This window comes from Chiloscyllium plagiosum, unplaced genomic scaffold (genome assembly GCF_037043375.1).
Source record: "Chiloscyllium plagiosum isolate Xiang-an unplaced genomic scaffold, Cpla_swu_hap1 HiC_scaffold_29, whole genome shotgun sequence".
Lineage (NCBI taxonomy): Eukaryota > Metazoa > Chordata > Chondrichthyes > Orectolobiformes > Hemiscylliidae > Chiloscyllium > Chiloscyllium plagiosum.
The window spans coordinates 32,548,115-32,568,106 of record NW_028270167.1 but is presented as its reverse complement, the minus strand read 5'-3'; the positions used below and the strand labels follow the sequence as shown (position 1 = coordinate 32,568,106).

At 43.0% G+C, this 19,992-nt stretch overlaps 1 protein-coding gene and 1 long non-coding RNA gene across 6 annotated transcripts in view; one reads left to right on the top strand and one right to left on the bottom strand.

Moving 5' to 3' along the window:
• robo3 (roundabout, axon guidance receptor, homolog 3 (Drosophila)) overlaps positions 1–19,992 on the bottom strand; it is a 564,581-nt gene that overhangs the window by 28,367 nt on the left and 516,222 nt on the right. For all 5 annotated transcript variants that reach the window (XM_043676841.2, XM_087976454.1, XM_087976452.1 and 2 more), the window contains exons 22-25: positions 14,706–14,841; positions 13,354–13,596; positions 12,253–12,440; positions 8,596–8,715 (exon numbers count right to left, since the gene is read on the bottom strand). In XM_043676841.2, coding sequence (XP_043532776.2) covers positions 8,596–8,715; positions 12,253–12,440; positions 13,354–13,596; positions 14,706–14,841 — 687 coding nt within the window. The remainder of the gene's footprint in view (positions 1–8,595; positions 8,716–12,252; positions 12,441–13,353; positions 13,597–14,705; positions 14,842–19,992) is intronic.
• LOC148142280 (uncharacterized) overlaps positions 1–19,992 on the top strand; it is a 91,440-nt gene that overhangs the window by 65,345 nt on the left and 6,103 nt on the right. The gene's annotated exons all lie outside the window — the stretch shown is intronic.

Sequence of the window (19,992 nt, the reverse complement as noted above, 5' to 3'; positions counted from 1 at the left end):
CATCTCCAGGTGAATGACCTCCTGCCCCCTCTCTTTCTCTGACCCCACTTTCCCTGGAGTTTTACACAGGCCGTGTACCCTAAACCCCTTTCTTCCCCTGATAATCTCTCCAACATTGTCCTGTACAGGGCAAAGGAGGAACCTGTCAAAATGTTGTAGTAAAAGGGTGTAGTTTTGTATGTGTGGGTGTGTGTGTGTGGTTTTGTGTGTGCGTGTGTGTATGGTTTTGTGTGTGCGTGTGTGTATGGTTTTGTGTGTGTATGGTTTTGTGTGTGTGGGCGCATGTGGTTTTGTGTGCGCGTGCATGTGTGTGTGTGTGGTTTTGTGTGTGCATGTGTGTATGGTTTTGTGTGTGCGTGTGTGTATGGTTTTGTGTGTGTATGGTTTTGTGTGTGTGGGCGCATGTGGTTTTGTGTGCGCGCGCATGTGTGTGTGTGTGGTTTTGTGTGTGCATGTGTGTATGGTTTTGTGTGTTTGTGTTTGTGTGTGGTTTTGTGTGCGCACGCGTGTGTGTTTTTGTGTGCGCGCATGTGTGGTTTTGAGTGCACGTGTGTGCATATGGTTTTGTGCGTGTGCGTGTGTGTCTGTGTGGATTTGTGGGCGCAAGTTTTGCATTTCTTGCGGTTGCAGGGGAAGGTGCCGGGAGTGGAGGTTGGGTTGGTGGGGGGTGTGGACCTGACGAGGGAGTCGCAGAGGGAGTGGTCTTTCCGGAACGCTGATAAGGGAGGGGAGGGAAATATATCCTTGGTGGTGGGGTCTGTTTGGAGGTAGCGGAAACTACGAAGGTTGATACGATGTATCTGGAAGTTGGTGGTGAGGTGCGCCCACACCTCCCCCCTCACTTCCCTCCAAGGCCCCAAGGGATCCTTCCATTTCCATCACAAATTCACCTGCACCTCCACACACATCATTTACTGCATCTGCTGCACCCGATGTGGCTTCCTCTACATTGGGGAGACAGACCACCTACTTGCGGAACGTTTCAGAGAACACCTCTGGGACACCCGCACCAACCAACCCAACCGCCCCGTGACTGAACACTTTAACTCCCCCTCCCACTCCGCCAAGGACATGCAGGTCCTTGGCCTCCTCCATCACCAGACCATGGCAACATGACACCTGGAGGAAGAGCGCCTCATCTTCCGCCTAGGAACCTCCAACCACAATGGATGAATGCGGATTTCTCCAGCTTCCTCATTTCCCCTCCCCCCTCCTTATCTCAGTCCCAACCCTCGGACTCAGCACCGCCTTCTTGACCTGCAAGATTCTTCCCGACCTCTCCGCCCCCACCCCCTCTCCGGCCTATCACCCTCACCTTAACCTCCTTCCACCTATCGCATTCCCAACGCCCCTCCCCCAAGTCCCTCCTCCCCACCTTTTAACTTAGCCTGCTTGGCACACCCTCCTCATTCCTGAAGAAGGGCTTATGCCCGAAACGTCGATTCTCCTGTTCCTTGGATGCTGCCTGACCTGCTGCGCTTTTCCAGCAACACATTTTCAGCTCTGATCTCCAGCATCTGCAGTCCTCACTTTCTCCTAGTATTCCATGCTATCTATGTGAGGGTATTAGAGTGTATTGGACTCCATTCTTGGTCAGAAATAAATCAAAGTTTTCCAACATGAATTGTGGACCATTATCTGATGCCAACATTTCTGTCAACCTGTAATTACAAATCAACTTCTCAAATCCTCAATAGTTTGGGTATTGGGCACGTATCCAACTTTGCCCACTTTCTACAGCAATTGATCAAATAAAGCATTATTTTTCCTTCCACTTCAAATATATTAACTTGTAATCATTCCCAAAGGTTTCACCTGTTTGACTGTGAGACTAATGGAATCCTGCTTGGATTATTCTCAGATATCATCCAAGGAGCAGGAGAATCGACGTTTCGGGCTTGAGCCCTTCTTCAGGAATCCTGGAGGGCATGAGCCCTTCTTAGCCTGCTTGGCACACCCTCCTCATTCCTGAAGAAGGGCTTATGCCCGAAACGTCGATTCTCCTGTTCCTTGGATGCTGCCTGACCTGCTGCGCTTTTCCAGCAACACATTTTCAGCTCTGATCTTCAGCATCTGCAGTCCTCACTTTCTCCTCTTATTCTCAGATATACTTTACAACGTTTTCAGCAACTCTTTGATGTTTTGACAATTCTTGGATATCACAAATAGCCGTTTGCCTACAGATGGACTATCCCGAGTACTTTTGCTAGTTCCTCCAATTTTGTTCAAACTTTATTGAAATAATGACTGCAAAACCTATTTACACTCATTTATTTCTATAGGAGAAATACACCTATCATTTCAACTCATTATTACACACATTGGGGCATCCAATAGTGACATAATTGTGCACTTTAGTGAGCATTACATATTTGTAAATGTCTTCAGGAATGTTTCCAGTAGACACTGGCACATCATTTGTGTAAGTAATTCATCGGTAACTCTGTGGCTAATAATGCATCAACCTTTATGAGAAATCTTAAAAGAACATCTGCATTTCTGAGCTGCAGATTACAATATTTGATGTTGTTCTGAACCCAGATGGCCTCCTTTTTCAAGGACCTCAATTTCCTGCCAGACGTAGTCGACGATGACCTCCACCGCATCTCTTCCACTTCCCGCTCCTCCGCCCTTGAGCCCCACCCCTGCAACCGCCACCAGGACAGAACCCCACTGGTCCTCACCTACCACCCCACCAATCTCCATGTACAACGTATCATCCGCCGTCATTTCCGCCACCTCCAAACGGACCCCACCACCAGTGATATATTTCCCTCCCCTCCCCTATCAGCGTTCCGAAAAGACCACTCCCTCCGTGACTCCCTCATCAGGTCCACACCCCCCACCAACCCAACCTCCACTCCCGGCACCTTCCCCTGCAACCGCAAGAAATGCAAAACTTGCGCCCACACCTCCCCCTTACTTCCCTCCAAGGCCCCAAGGGACACTTCCATATCCGCCACAAATTCACCTGCACCTCCACACACATCATCTATTACATCCGGTGCACCGGATGTGGCCTCCTCTATATTGGGGAGACAGGCCGCCTACTTGCGGAACGTTTCAGAGAACACCTCTGGGACACCCGGACCAACCAACCCAACCACCCCGTAGACCAACACTTTAACTCCCCCTCCCACTCCACCAAGGACATGCAGGTCCTTGGACTCCTCCATCGCCAGACCATGGCAACACGACGGTTGGAGGAAGAGCACCTCATCTTCTGCCTGGGAACCCTCCAACCACAAGGGATGAACTCAGACTTCTCCAGTTTCCTCATTTCCCCTCCCCCCACCTTGTCTCAGTCAAATCCCTCGAACTCAGCACCGCCTTCCTAACCTGCAATCATCTTCCTGAACTCTCCACCCCCATCCCCACTCCGGCCTATTACCCTCACCTTGACCTCCCTCCACCTATCGCATTTCCAAAGCCCCTCCCCCAAGTCCCTCCTCCCTACCTTTTATCTTAGCCTTCTGGACACACTTTCCTCATTCCTGAAGAAGGGCTTATGCCCGAAACGTCGATTCTCCTGTTCCCTGGATGCTGCCTGACCTGCTACGCTTTTCCAGCTCTGATGGCTGATTTAACCACTTGGTTCTACTTGCTTCACCATCACTATGTGCTTTTTCTCATGAACGACACATCCTTACTGAACCCTCCTGTTAAGTTACTCAGCCCAGTTTAAACATATTTTCTTGAAATTAAGGGCCACAAAGGCTGGAGATCAGAGTCGAAACGTGTGGCGCCTGAAAATTTCAGGCAGCATCCGAACAGCAGGAGAATAGACGTTTCCGGCATTAGGCCTTCATCAGGGCTTATGCCCGAAACGTTGATTCTCCTGCTCCTCGGATGCTACCTGACCTGCTGTGCTTTTCTAGCGCCACACCTTTGGACATATTTTCTTGAGCTAATTACTTCCCATCAGGAAGACTTTATTTTGGTTCTGAACTATTCCATTGTAAGCAACAGAATTGAATTTCACTCTAACACCTACGTCACTTAACATTGTTGTTGGAACATTCAGTCAGTTTCATGCCAGTGTTCAATGAGGAACCTGACTTAGGGATTTCTTGTATTCTCCTTCGGAGATAACTGGCACAACTACAGCTGTATCAAAGATGAAAGCAAGTTATGAACTTTTATAATTTGATTTGCACCTCCCAACAGAGAGGGCAGTATAACACAATGTTCAGCTCTTACAGTATACCACATGTTATAAGAAGGATCAAGATCAGAATGGTTTGATTTTGATACTGTGCTCTGGAAATTAAATATTCAATCTTACTACTCTCATCTGCTTTGTGGTTCTTTTTTGCTCTTTGACCGAATACAATTCTGACCTTCTTGTTCCAAAGCTATCATATGTGTATGGACCAGCTTTAAGTTTACCATGACTTCACCCTGATGCATGGCTGTGACCAGAAGTTGACTACAACCTGAAACATCGCTGTTTCCGCAATACTGTGAAACTTCTGGCTGTGACCATCCTTCCAACAGCTGAAGCACTGATTGGAAATAGAGGCATTTAAATGATGGTGGCTACCATTGCCATGATTGTGCCTAAATTTCTGACTCTAAGACAGCTAACTAGCCTGCTGTGGCCCAGGCCATGCTGAAATCCAGCGGACATCCCATCAGCTCAGAATTGCAGGGGAGTTCTTTTCCTACTTCTTTTATTTAATTGATCGTAGAATGTGGGCAATGCTGGTTATCCCAATGTTTATTGCCCAGAGGGCAGTTAAGAATCAATTGCATTGCTATCAGTCTGGAGTCACAGGTAGGCCAGACTAGGCAAGGACAGCAAGATATTCTTCCCTAACTGAAGTTCGTGAAACAGATAGTTTTTCACAACAATTGACAATAATTACATTGTCAACAATGGGCTAGCTTTCCTGGTTGAACTCCAGATTTTTATTATTGAATTCAAATTCCACCATTCTCCATGGTGGGATTCAAACTGATGTCACCAGAATGTAAGTGTCCCGGATTATGAGCCCATTGATATTATCTTGACATCACTACCTCCATTGTGTTATTTCAGTGGCTGTGGCCACATCAAAGACTCCCTTTAGCCTATTTGCCTTTGTATAAAATTTGGTCTAGATTATATTGTTCTTCAGCCTCTTTTCAAGATCAATTTCTAAGCTTTCCCCCTACCCACAGTAATAGTTTGTTTTTAAATTCGAGAACGTAATCTGCAACAGTCTCATTGGCAACTGCATGCAATTCTCACTGTAATTTCATTCTTAGCAGTGGCTATTATGAGTTTAGAATTTCAATGAGTTTCATTGAACTGGGCTCGCAAAGGTATCATTGATCAAAAACTCTATCAAAAGCATCTGGCCCTATCATGGTGAGGAGAACATTGACTTTATTCCCATTTCCAATGTTATTCATTTTCAACCAAACATATAGCCTTCATTTGTAATTTCATCTGTCTTTCTTGTTAGGGTTGAATTTCCAAATTGTCCCCAAATATACCTTCAGTGACATTTTTTCAATTACATTCTATGCTGACTGACTGGATACAGTGCACACACTGAACAATCTTTACATTTGCTCAAACCTCCTCAAAATTATCTTCAGAAGTTCCAAAAATGTCTGTCAATATTCTTCAGTTACTAATTTCTCAAATGAAATTCTATCCCATGCCAAATTTTTGTTGTGAATTGCCTTGAGTAATATGAACATATGCTCAGCTGCAGGCATCCATGAGTGAACTAATTTTATTCACACCTCCCAACAGAGAGGGCAGTATAACGGACTATTCAGACCTTGTCATATATCATGTCATAAGAAGAGTTGAGATCAAAATAGATCACGTGGCCTATGGAAGTCTCATCTCTTCAGTTCTAATTCAAGAGTCTGGCATTTAATTTATGCTTCTAGGTACATATGAGTTTACAAATTACGAGGAAGAGTAGACCGTGTAGCTCCACTTATTTGGAGAAATACAATTGGATAAATTGTGTTAGGTGGCTTGCTGCAGTCATGTGACCTCTCCCTCTAATTGTTTACACTGTAGTTCTTTAGCAGCCCTTAAAATACCACATTTGAAACATCTCAAGCTTGCTCCATAATTCAAGAAGATTATTGCTGATCTGATTGTGGCCTCAAGTCGACATGCTTGTCTACCCTGATAACATTTGGCTTCCTTCAATCTATCTACCACTGCCTTAAAATATTCAATGACACTTCCTCCACCACTCAAAGACTCCCAATTCTCAGAGAAAACGAAACGCTGCTTCTTATCTTCATCTTAAATAAATGACCCCATATTTTTAAAATGCATCCCCTAGTTCATGTCTGTTCTACCTTATTGGCGAATCACTCAAGTGAAAAATAGCACTGATGCAAGTTACTATAGGCCACACTTTAGGCCCTTTGAGAGAAGTGAGATACATGTATATCCAAAACAAGGAGGCCGAACTGCAGCCAAACATGGAGTCTCATTAATTTCACGGGGAAATCAGACTCTGACATGCAGCTTCTCTGGTTCAGCCACCAGGCCCCTTAACTCACTGGCAAATTAATTCTGGAATAAAACGAGGAGTGGGATACTGTTGCCATTTTGACACTTCAGAGATTTTTTTCTCAGAGAAAAGCCTATTTATTTCATGGTCACAGCTTAAGCCCAGTTGCAGTATAAGGAAAATAAAGGGTGTGGTCTGCTTCACTCAATCTAACTGAGTTAGAACAACTGGGGCTTCAAACCAGCACCAAGTCCATCAATTACAATGGTAAGGGACCAGCTGCCTCTTTTCGGTGTCATCCTAAATGCCTAGAGCATGGTGCCGGAAAAACACAGCAGGTCAGGCAGCATCCGAGGAGCAGGAAAATCAATGTTTTGGGCAAAAGCCCTTCATCAGGAATGAGGCTTGTGAGCCGAGGGGGTTGCCCATTCCTGATGAAGAACTTTTGCCCGAAACACCGATTCTCCTGCTCCTCGGATGCTGCCTGACCTGCTGTGCTTTTCCAGCGCTGCACTCTTGACTCTGATCTCCAGCACCTGCAGTCCTCACTTTCTCCACCTGCAATCCAATCAACGTAATGGCACCTGTAATGTAGCTGCACATTGGGCAGAGATGTTGAAGATGGGCCTCTTTGCCCTCCTTTCTCTGCTAAGAAAATAGACGTGACATAGATCAATACCTAAACTCTCCGCTCATGTTTGATGGCCACACTCCCAAATATTAAAGCATTGAGGGAGCTACTAGAAATTCTAAGCAAGAACTGGCTGAACCATTCCAATCCAAATATTATTTTGGGTGCCCTGTGCCAGGACAAAAATCAACTGCTTCTGAATTTTTCTTTCCATTCGGCGGTGACTTGTAAATGTGTTGTTATTATATCCTCTCACCAGGGGTGGCACTGTGGTGCTTCCCTGTTTCAGTTTTCTAATTTCCCAAATGTTTAAATGGTATTCCGACTCATTGTATGTCTTTGTTTTTCAAATTTACTATTTAATTTTAAACAAAACAATGACTAAGGGCAGAGGATGTGCAGTTGGGTGGCAGAGCGCAGAGTGGATAGCAAGCTGGTTACAAAACAGGAAACTGCAAATAGAAAGTAATATTAGCTGACCAGACTGGAAATAGATGGGAAGGGGTACTCTAAAGATCGGCATGGGATCATTGTTAATCACGTAATTATTTACATAATTAATGAGGGGTTGGGAATCAGAAGTACATTCAAAAAACTTGCTCTTGACACAAGTTTGGAAGATATAGTCAATAATGTGACAACATGTAGGAAAATATTAATATTTTCAGACTGAAAGCCTAATTGACAAATTACCTGTAATATCGATAAATGTGATATGGCATTTTTGATAAGAAGAATAACAAGCTAAATATACTTTGGAAAGAAAGAATCTAAATGGTGCTAATTTTAGTATTTGATTTAAGATCATTCCCAAAATAGTTCAAAGAAATAGGATTGAGAGATGAATTGAAAAGCAGAGAAGTGATGCTATAGCCATACAGAATCCACTCCAAGAGGGTACAGAGGAGCTCGAGAAGCTATAAACAAGAATTACAGAAATGATACCAGAAATGAGAAGCTATAATCATTAGGAAATACTGAACTGGCTGGGACTGTGTTATCTAGAAAAAAAAGGTCATGGAATGAAAGTTGTTAAAATTATGAAAGGGGTTGATAGTTTAGATGGAAAGAAGAGATTTTTAAATATGAGGTAGGCCAAAAACAAGGGCCAAGAGTAACTAATAAATTCAACAGGATATTGAGGACTGAATTAATATATTTACACATATAGTGGTTAGAATATAGATCTCACTACGAAAAGCAGTTGAGGCGAATAGCAGAGTTGCATTTAGAGGGAAAGCTTGGAAGGTGGAAGAGAAGAAAGAAGAGAAGCACATTATGATAGGGTATGAAGGTCATGTGGAACACAGATATTAAACTAAGCCAAGGCCTGCATCAACTTTGTAGTGACTACATAAAAATATCTACAAGGTGAAAATCTTAAATTGGGCATGAGTGCACAATGAACATAAGGAGACAATTTTCTCTCGTGAGTTTAGTTCATCCAGAGGATTGTAGCATTCTAAGCTTAAGGTTTGAGATGTAACTCACCGCCTTGAGAGAGATCACGGCGGTACTGATTCGGCTTGGTTTTCTTTTTGGCCCGAGCTTTCTGGCTGGGTGGGGTGTTCATGCTGCTACTCCCCATCACCGGAGTATGTCTCGTCTTCCCTGAAAGTCAGATAAAAACGATTAAGAGCAGGCATAGTCCTTCAAGAGTGAAACTGGAATGGAGTGTGAGATATTGGGAATGTTACAGATTAAAATTGCATGTTGCAAACCATAGACGAGATTCTGCAAGCATTTTATTCCCCAAAAAGCGCGAGGTCATGATTTGATTAGATTCCCTCCAGTATGGAAACAGGCCATTTGGCCCAACACGTCCACACCGACCCTCCAAAGAGTAACCTACCCAAACTCATTCCCCTATCCTATCTTTACCCCTGGCTAATGCACCTAACACTATGGGCAATTTAGCACAGCCAATTCACCTAACCTGCACATCTTTGGACTGTGGGAGGAAACCGGAGCACCTGGAGGAAACCCATGCAGACACGGGTAGAATGGGCAAACTCCACACAGATAGTCACCTGAGGTGGGAATTGAACCTGGGTCCCTGGCACTGTGAGGCAGCAGTGCTAACCACTGAGCCACCATGCCACCCCATGCTGGGTATAACCCCAGAATTCCATTCTTCAAGCATTTTTTCCTCTTACCATCCATCTGCTTCCCTCCTCACTTTTGCTGGAGTCCATTACCATGGATCCTGGCTCTCTAGTACTTCAGTCAAGCGCCTATTTGACCTGGTGCCAGGTTCAAGAGTGTAAGTGATGAATTCAAACACAGGCATTGTGGTTATGTCTTTCTCTGTCCTTGGCTATTGTTCACATCTTGCAGTTACTGTTCACTGATCAGGAGCAGGACTTCTGGACAAAGGCAGCAGATGCATAGGAAGACCACCACTTTCAAGTTCTCCTTCAGGCCACTCACCATAATGACTGAGATGTGAATCACTGTTCATTCAGTATTACTGGGTAAATGTTCTGGACCTCACCTCTTAAGGGCATTGTGGGGGGTACTTGATCAAATGGATTGCAGAAATTCAAGAAAGCAACTCACTTTCTCAAAGACAACAAGGGGGGACAATAATATAAAAGCAAAATATTGAAGGTAGTGGTGATCTTAAATAAAAACAGCAAGTACTAGAGAAACTCAGTAGGTCTTGTAGAATCTGTAGGGAGAAAAACAGTTAGTTTTTTGAGTCTACTAATGACAGCTCTGAAGAGTCTCCATTGGATGTGAAACATTGACTCATTTCCTCTCTGCACAGATGCTGCCAGACTTGCTGAGTTTCTTCTGCCATTTCTGTTTTATTATGGGCAATAAAAATCTGGCACAACCAGTAATGCCCGCAATCCTATGAATCAAGAAAAGATGATTTTCCCCCTTTCCAATTCCATGGGAATCTTAAGGGTCTTGTTGGTACTGGGGGCTAAATATGGTCAGCTGGCAATCATCAGGCATCTTTCCTTGACACAAAAGCTATTGTATGTGACATGCTACATACTGAAAATATACATTTCCAATGTACCAGTTAAATAATAACACTTAATGCTAACATAATGATGTATGTACCAATATCTCATTAAGCAGTTCTCTTGTTCATCTTCACACTGGATTCTTCTCCAATCCTGTTATCTTTTTGAAGGGGATGTCAAAAACATTTCACTGCAACATGGTGAAGTGGAATGTTGCTTAAATATTAAATGTTAAATGTTCCCAAAAGCAGTTCAATGATACTCTGATTACAGGATTGATCAATCTGACCTGCAACAGCATCATTTTGTTGCATTACATTTTACGCTAAAGACCAAATTATTGCCTGTGGGACAGATCTCATTGCAGCACACAAAGTGCCTGCACCTGGAATGCCACCATAACATTGGAATCTGGAATGCTTTACCTTAACAAGGCAAGGGAAGAGGATTCCGTAAATTATTTTCAATGGGAGTTGAGAATATACAATTAGGGGAGGTTGTGACCTCGCGCCATTATTACTGGATAGTCAATCCTGAGACCCATTAATGTTCTGGGACAACGGTTTGAATCCTACCATACCAAATGGTGGAATTAGAATTCATTTTTAAAAATCTGAAATTAAGAGCCTAATGATGAATCTGTTGTTGATTGCTAGAAAAAAGTAGGCATCTGATTCACTAATGCTCTTTAGGGAAACAAAAACTGCAAGCTTGCTCGGTCTGCCCTACATGTGACTCCAGACCAACAGCAATGCAGTTGACTCTTAACTCCCCTCTGGGTAATTAGGAATGGGCAATAAATCCTGGCCTAGCCAGTGGTGCCCTCGTCCCATAAATGAATAATAGAAAAACCCTTGAGGATAAGGGGTTTACAGAATTATAAGAAAAAAACAAAAGTGGGACCAAGCACTTTTTAAAAGAGCCAGTACAGATCTGATGGACAGAATTCTGTGCTGCAAATTTCTGTGAATAAGATGTGACAGTGCATTGAGAAATCTTAAGGCCCCAGGTTGGTACCACAAATATGTCAAAAGATGCAACATGAAGTCTTCTAAATGGATCTCGAACAGGAAGCAAGTCTAGTTCAACTGTCATTATTACCATGTGATTTAGTTTTTGAATGAAACACTGAGTTCAGTGGTCTCCCTCAGTTGCACGATGAGCAAATTCAATCCATGATTCAGCTCAGAGACAGTTCAGCAAGGAAGAACGTCCTTCAATTACTTTTAGGAACTTCGTACTATAGAGGGTGCTAATTACAAGCAGCATGGCTCCGAGTGACTGTATCACCACTCCTTGGGAAAATGTACAAGTGGGCACCAGGGGATGACTAGATTTGTCCCAACAGTGATGGCTTCCACTGTGGAATAGTCTACCAACTCTCGATGTTGGGGTTCAAACATGATCAAAGCCCTGGGGGAAGGCTGTTAAACTTAGGAGCATTTTCTGTTCTGAGGCATACCATTCTCAGGAGGACATGGACCAGAAAAACAATCTAATCTAATTTACTCCACAAAATACTTGTCTGGAATTAAGCGTCATGGTTGGGAGGGGGAGGACGCGGCTTGGATTTAGTTTTCAGACTCAAAACTCACAACTAACCCTGGCATAGACGAGAATCACATTGAGCACCAGATCATTACAAAATGGCATCTTCAATATGGAATAAGGTGCAACACAATTATTCTAAAGGAGAAAGTGAGGACTGCAGATGCTGGAGATCAGAGTCGACAGTGCAGTGCTGGAAAAGCACAGCAGGTCAGGCAACATCCAAGGAGCAGGAGAATTGACGTTTCAGGCGTAAGCCCTTCATCAGGAATCGTTATTCCTGATGAAGGGCTTATGCCCAAAACGTCAATTCTCCTGCTCTTCGAATGCCGACTGACCGGCTGTACTTTTCCAGCACCACACTATTGACAACTGTTCTAGACCTCATTCATAGAATTAGATCCCACTTACTCTGCACCATTGTGTGCCTAAGGTGATTACACTCAATCAATGTCACATGACAGAACACAACTGGCACTAGGCATCTGTTAAACATCTGTTGAACAATGAAAACATCTGCTCAATGGGTGCCTTCACTCATGCACTCGCCCATTTTGCTAACCTTGTTTTGGTATAAATTTCTCTCCTTTCCCTAACTTACAGATGAATGGTTGTGCCTCACCTGTTCCAGGTACACTGACGTTCTCAGTGCTTATTGCTGGTGTCTGGCTCAGGTTGCGTCTATGTCCGTACCGATGGGGAGCAGCAGATTCCGTGACAGCGTCTTCAGTCCCATTCATGCTTTGGCTGTTCTGTGATGGTGGAGGGGTTGGCGGTCTGGGCAGAGGGACTGGTCCAACTGGGAGTCGCCTGAAACAGGAACACAACTAGTTTTAAAAGTTGGCAATCACACAACCCATGAGTTCCCAACTCCTCCCAAGAAGCAAGACCACAATTTGATGGGTAAATCTGTCTGTTTTAAGAGTAGCTAAGTTTCAACCTGGCTCCCATCCTTTTCCATGGGTCTCCTGTTACAACAACAGACTGACATAGTATTCTATCCCATTTACTTGTTCGTTAATGAAGCATCTTAAAGACCAACAGCTCACATTCCCTTCAGCTTAACATGTCTATATTGGCTCAATGTGTCCCAGAGCACACCCCTCCCCTGCCAAATCCTTGCTCTTCTCTGTAATTTCTTACTCTCAAATATGCATTACTGATTCCTTTCACTATTGCAATTGCTTCCACCACCCTTCCAACCAGGGCATTTCAGATCATAACAACATGTAACATAATATAAACCATGATTTACATAAGTTTGTATTTTTAATCTTGAGTTGGTAACGTATGGGTTTTCTGTGTGTCTGTAGTTGATAATCAACTTGCATTTCTGCAGCCAGGGTGATTTCTTAATAAACAATTTGTAAGGGTAATTTGGTAGGTTTCTGACTATTCTGCTACTGCAACTAGTTTCTGCCCAGTTACTTGATCAACACCCCTCAATTAAATCAAACCTTTGACCTCCTGTGCAGAATTTATTCAGATAAAACTGATGAGTTTATGACTGAGATGCAATAGCTGACAGCAGAGTTAGGAATGGATGAGGTCACAGAGAGATTTGAAATGAAATAATAGAATTCATTCACTGAACCATTTTGTGTAATAAACAAATATTTGCTTCTCTCTCTTATTCTTTAGTTCTGTTAATTATTTCACAGTAAAATAGTCAACATGTAGATGACTACAGTAGTTATAGTAACCAGCTTGTAAACTCACTCACCGGGGTAAATGTGGTATCTCAAACTGATGCAGCCTTGGGATGTCCTCAGTGACATTATGGCTGGTCAATCGTGCCTCTTCCCGAGGGGAGGGGGTCAGCGTTGCGGTGGATTGCTGCCCGTATGAAGTAGCTGGGGATGATGCCTCTCCACGAGGTGGTGGGGGTGGGCCTTCATCGTCATGGGAGCCTTCCACCAAGTAGGTTCTCTCAGGGAGCGGAGGACACCATTCGTCAGCACTAGGGCTGCAAAAAGATGGGAACAATTCTTACTCTCGAGAGAGGAACAGAAGGGCAAGTATTTCTCTCATGCTCCATGTGACACTGGAATCCACACGTGTCTTGCCACTGGTGAGGAGACTCTTGGATGTCAGTAGGATCTCATAGTTGTTAGAGACGTCTGGTGATCCATTCCCAGTGATAGAAAAGCATTGAGAGAAGGGCTAACATTTTGAAAACCACAATCCCGCTCCTAACTGGCCATTGCAATATCAGTAATGGCAAAAAGGCTCATCCCACAAATTCCTACTTAAGGCAGGTGATGCCTATGAAGAAGGACACATTTATACAGCACCTTTTATAACTTCAAGGCAAAGTAACTCTTCAAGTGGACTCCCTGTAGTAATCCTAATTAAAATACAAAGTTGTAACTTGATTCTAATTTGAGTGCTTGGATCATTGACCATAAAAATCACACCTTACTATATTGTGGTTCTGTTCGCCGAGCTGGAAGTTTTTGTTGCAAACGTTTCGTCCCCTGACTAGGCAACATCATCAGTGCTTGGGAGCCTCCTGCGAAGCGCTTCCTTGATGTTTCCTCCGGTGTTTATAGTGGTCTGTCCCTGCCGCTTCCGGTTGTCTTCCAACAACCGGAAGCGGCAGGGACAGACCACTATAAACACCAGAGGAAACATCAAGGAAGCGCTTCGCAGGAGGCTCCCAAGCACTGATGATGTCGCCTAGCCAGGGGACGAAACGTTTGCAACAAAAACTTCCAGCTCGGCGAACAGAACCACAACAACGAGCACCCGAGCTACAAATCTTCGCACAAACTTTGAACACCTTACTATCCATTACCTTTACCAGTTATTTTCTTTTCAATTTTCCTGTGGATGATGATCTACTCCATCTTTACAACCTCTCTCACCATGGTTATTAATGCAAGGCCAAATGATACTGAATTCTGGCCTGCCGTGTGCCCTAGACTTATAACCTGAGGAATCCTGGTTGAGTCAGCACCAAAACCAAGGAAGATCCTCAGATCTAGGCCCAAGGGTGCGAGACCCACAGTATCTCAGAGGATTGACCTCAGAATATTTACAGTGAATACTCCCACATCACATCACACCACATACCCATACTCCAACTCTTCTTCATCCTCATACGAATCAATGTCAACACTGGGTGGAGGGGGTGGGAGTAAATCTGTCCAGTTCATGGGTGGAGCTTTCACTGGCTTGGCATTTAATTTCTGCTTCCCAGATTTCCCACCTGTGGAGGGAAAGAGCATTAGTTAGTATGTCTAGGTTTTCATTTTCATTAGTCATTGCTGGAACTGCTTCTGATTTGGATTAGTCTGAGTGCAACATATTATTCTTCTGACCCTTTGGAACTTTCATGCCAGACTTTGAACCTTCCCCTATCCTTGGTAGATGTCATAAACCCCTGAAGCCACCTTTGAAAAAAAAAACAGAATCTTCCAATTCTGCTTGGATAGGGAATGTGTCAGACAAATACAGAAATGCAAACATTTCAACTTTGTTGAAGAAATTTGTGTAAGAATAAGCTTCAAGCAAAAATCCCTGTCAATCCCCATTTCTTCCATTGTTCGGTGTAGACTAGTTGGACCAAAGAATCTGTTTCCAAGCTGTATGACTCTATAATAGTGTGCCACCTGGTGATACAAGTAGTGATATAGGTGAACAACAAATATAACTTTGACAAGAAACAAGTGCCTGAAGAACATGACAGTATGGGACATGCTGCATGTATAATATAGAGTTCAACTGACCTTATTAATTTTTAAGGACTGGCATGAAGTTTGTTTGCAGTAATCAAAGTTTAAGTGATGTTTAACTCCAAAGGTCTGGAAAGTTTGATTCAATTTTGTGGAATGTTAAGCTTAGGGACAGGTGTATGAATACCCTCAGGCAGGTCAGCACAATATTGGATGTCTTGAAAATGCATTAAGGTAGACAAGTCTCCTGTCCCAGACGGGATCTATTTCAGGATAATATAGGGGACAAGGGAAGAAATAGCCGGGCCTTAACAGATATTTTTTGCATCCTCTTTGCCTCAGGCGAGATTCCAGAGGACTGGAGAATGGCCAATATTTTCCTTTGTTTAAGAAGGGGAACAGATAATCTCGGTAATTACAACCATTGGGTCTGACGTCAGAGGTTGGAGAAGATACTAAGAGATAGGATTTATTCGCATTTGGAAGCAACTGGACTTGTTAGTAATAGATAACATGAGTTTGTAAAGGAAGCTCATGTCTCACTAACTTGATCTAGTTTTTTGAGGAGGTGACAAGAATGATTAATGAGGGAAGTGCAGTGGATGTTTTCTACATGGACTTTAGTAAGACATTTGATAAGATACCTCATGGCAGGCTGGTATTAAAGGTAGAGTCTCATGGGATCCAGGGTGTGTTATCTAGATGGATACTGGCTTGGTTATAGAAGACAGAGAGTAGCAGTTGAAATGGAGCTCAGTAACTAGTAGTGTTCCGCAGGGATCAGTGCAGGGACCTTTGTTATTTGTAATATATACAACAAATATATACAATTTGTCTGATTAGTAGTTTGCAAATGACACCAAAATTGATGGAGTTGCAGATAGTGAGGAGGATTGTCAATGGATACAGTGGGACATAGATCTGTTTCAGATTTAGAGTCATAGAGATGTACAGCACGGAAACAGACCCTTTGGTCCAACCCGTCCATGCCGACCAGATGTCCCAATCTAGTCCCACCTGCCAGCACTCAGCCCATATCCCTCCAAACCCTTCGTGCTCATATACCCATCCAGATGCCTTTTAAATGTTGCAATTGCACCAGCCTCCACCACTTCCCCTGGCAGCTCATTCCATACACATACCACCCTCCGAGTGAAAAAGTTGCCCCTTAGGTCTCTTTTATATCTTTCCCCTCTCACCCTAAACCTATGCCCTCCAGTTCTGGACTCCCATGGGAGTCTGGTGAGCAAGGTTAGATCTCACAGAACACAGGGAGAACTCACCATTTGGATACAGAACTAGCTCGAAGGTAGAAGACATAAGGTAGTGGTGGAGGGCTGTTTTTTAGACTGGAGGCTTGTGACCAGTGGAGTGACACAAGGATTGGTGTTGGGTCCACTACTTTTCATCATTTATATAAATGATTTGGATGTGAGCATAACAGGTATAGTTAGTAAGTTTGCAGATGACACCAAAATTGGAGGTGTAGTGGAGAATGAAGAAGGTTACCTCAGATTACAACAGGATCTTGATCAGATGGGCCAATGGGCTGAGAAGTGGCACATGGAGTTTAATTTAGATAAATGAGAGGTGTTGCATTTTGGGAAAGCAAATCTTAGCAGGGCTTATACACTTAATGGTAAGGTCCTAGGGAGTGTTGCTGAACAAAGAGACCTTGGAGTGCAGGTTCATAGGCCCTTGAAAGTGGAGTTGCAGGTAGATAGAATAGTGAAGAAGACGTTTGGTATGCTTTCCTTTATCGGTCAGAGTATTGAGTACATGAGTTGGGAGGTTTTGATGCGGCTGTACAGGACATTGGTTAGGCCACTGTTGGAATATTGCGTGCAATTCTGGTCTCCTTGACTATGCACAATCAGATCATTAACAACCTGATGTCTATTTATCACATCCCTTTGTAACGGTCTCTGGCATCATCCCCACTATTGATGTAAAGTTTCTGTTTCTGCTGTTGATCCCTTCTTAAACAATGGGGTGACATTTGCTACCTTCCAATCCATTGGAATAATTCCAGAATTTGCAGCTACATCCACCTTCTGCAATTCTCTGGGATTTAGACCATCAGATCCTGGGCGAAAATGAGGACTGCAGATGCTGGTGTTAGAATCGAGAGTGTGGTGCTGGAAAAGCACCACAGGTCAGGCAGCACCCGAGGAGTAGGATAACCGACACCTTGGGCAAAAACCCTGATGAAGGTTTTCCTGCTCCTTGGATGCTGCCTGACCTGCTGTGCTTTTCCAGCACCACATTCTCATCACGTCATGGGGTCTTTCCACTTGCAGCCCCATTCTTTTCCTTGCAATCTTATAAATGCTGATTTCCTTCAACTTCCCCTTTTTGCCTCATCACTTGGATCTCTAGTTCTGGGAGATTTTTTGTATCTTCATCAGTGAAAACAGACAAAAACAAAATCATTCATCTTCTCTGCCATTTCTCTATTTCTTATTACAAATTCTCCTCACTCTGCCTGTCATTCATTTTAGTGGAACATCCCATTTTTATGTACTTATCGACACTTTTACAGTCTTTTTTTTATGTTACTTGCTAGATTGCATTCATATTGTATTCTTCCTTATTACTTTCTTTGTTACATTCAATAAACCTCTCAATCCTCTGCTATTACAGGCAACTTTACAGGTCCTTTCTTTGACACCTAGACAAAGCTGAACTTCCTTTGCTAGTCACAGCTGACTGAGCTTTATTTGAGTTTTTGTACCTTGAAGGAATGTATTTGCTGCAAATCATGAAGTAGATCTCTATCCATTGCCCATGTAAAGTTATGTCTTTTAATGTATTTTCCCAATCCACCTCAGCCAATTTGCATTCCACTCTTTCATAAGTTCCCTTATTCAAATGTAACATCCTTGCTTCAGAATGAACTATCTTACTTACAAACATAATGTGAAATTCTTCAGATTGTGGTCACTCACCTGTAAATGTTCTGTGATATAAAGATGGTTAATTATTTCATAAATCTTTTCATAATGTAAAATAGCCTCTCGTTGGCTCCTTCTGATCTTGAAAACCATTCTTACAAAACTCCAGAAACTCATCCTCCTGTTTTAGTGCTCAGTTGGTTTACCCAGTCTATATACAGCTTGAAGTCATCCATGATAAATGTGCTGCTCTCATTTCCTGATTAATTCCATGTCCCACATGACTGCTGCTATTTAGTAGCCTATAAATAAATCCAATCAATGTCTGCTGCCCCATGTTGTTTCTTACTTCAACGCAAACAGATTCCACATTTTATTTCTCTGATCTGAGATCCTCCCTTACTAATGTATTGATCCTATCCCTAGGTATCATCACTACTCTCTCTCCTTTCTCTTCTCTTTCCTTTTTAAACATCATGTATGAAAGGAAAGTAATAAATAGACTTACTCTCTTTTTGTTTAAGAAAAAAATGCCTGGATAATTTGGTCCACTTTAAAACATAAGTTAGTTTGGGTCCAGGAGGAAGTTGTACAAAGGAGAGGGATAATTTTTAAATTGTTGCCAATGACCAATGGGCTGCATTAATAAAGAAGGGGAGCTATTTACATGGGAGCTTAATGGTTTGGAGTATCCCTTCTGAAATCAGAACAAATTAGCGAACCGTGGTCTGGGTCCGGTCGTAACAAATAATCATGTGTTTGAAGACCTGATCCAAGATCTACAGACATACATGAACACAACATATATATAACAAAGCTCTCTCACACACAACACAAACAAACCAACAAACAAAACAGGAATGCACCAACAAATCTCGAGCAAGCAGCTCACACATGAAACAGACACAGAAAAATGCACAACACATATGGGTATCCATAAATGCAGACATAATTAATGTATTTACAGTATCCCCTCAAATACTCCCAGAGTATTCCTGTCTCGCAAAGTTTCTCAGTTGATTTTCAAGTGTAGACCTTCCTTTTAAAGAAGAGACAGCCAGACTGCACTGAAAGGGACAGAGACAGGAATTACATTGGTGGATGGTCCTGCTGTTTAGGTTGGAATGAGACCCATTATGTCAGATGAGGTCATTCTGTTAGATTAGGTGAGGTACACTAACTGCTAAAAAGATGGATATTTGACCCACAAGTGAGGCCGAGAGGCCAAGAAAAGCCCTAGGTAATTTTTGGAGTCCTTGTTTTCTGATACATAGCAGGTTATTTACTTGAAATTGTGCTCTATATAAAGTGCAGCAGGCAACTCAACCTCATCATCATTGTTCCTGATGTGTTTGTCCCATCCATGGAGCCAATTCAACAGTGTATAACTAAAGTCAGTCAGAGCCAGAATCGGAAGGTTTGATCGAATCAAACTGAATTAGCTAGGAGGCTCCCTTTCTTGCAAAACACAGTAGACGTTATCTGAAATATTAATTTTGTGTCTGGAGATCAATAGATTACATACTGCCGAGGGCAATGTGAGCTAAGGTGAATGGATGGGTGAAATTAAAATACAGATCAGACATTGAATAGTAAACAGACTTGAGAGGCTGAATGGCCTATTTTCCTACAGCCTGACTACAAAGCTGCATTAGCAAAAGCAATTCAAACCATAGCACCTCTACAGTGTGGAAACAGGCCATTCAGCCCATCAAGTCCATTCCACCCCTCCAAAGAGCATCCCACCCAGACCCAACCCCCCACCCATGTAACATTGCATTTCCCCTGGTT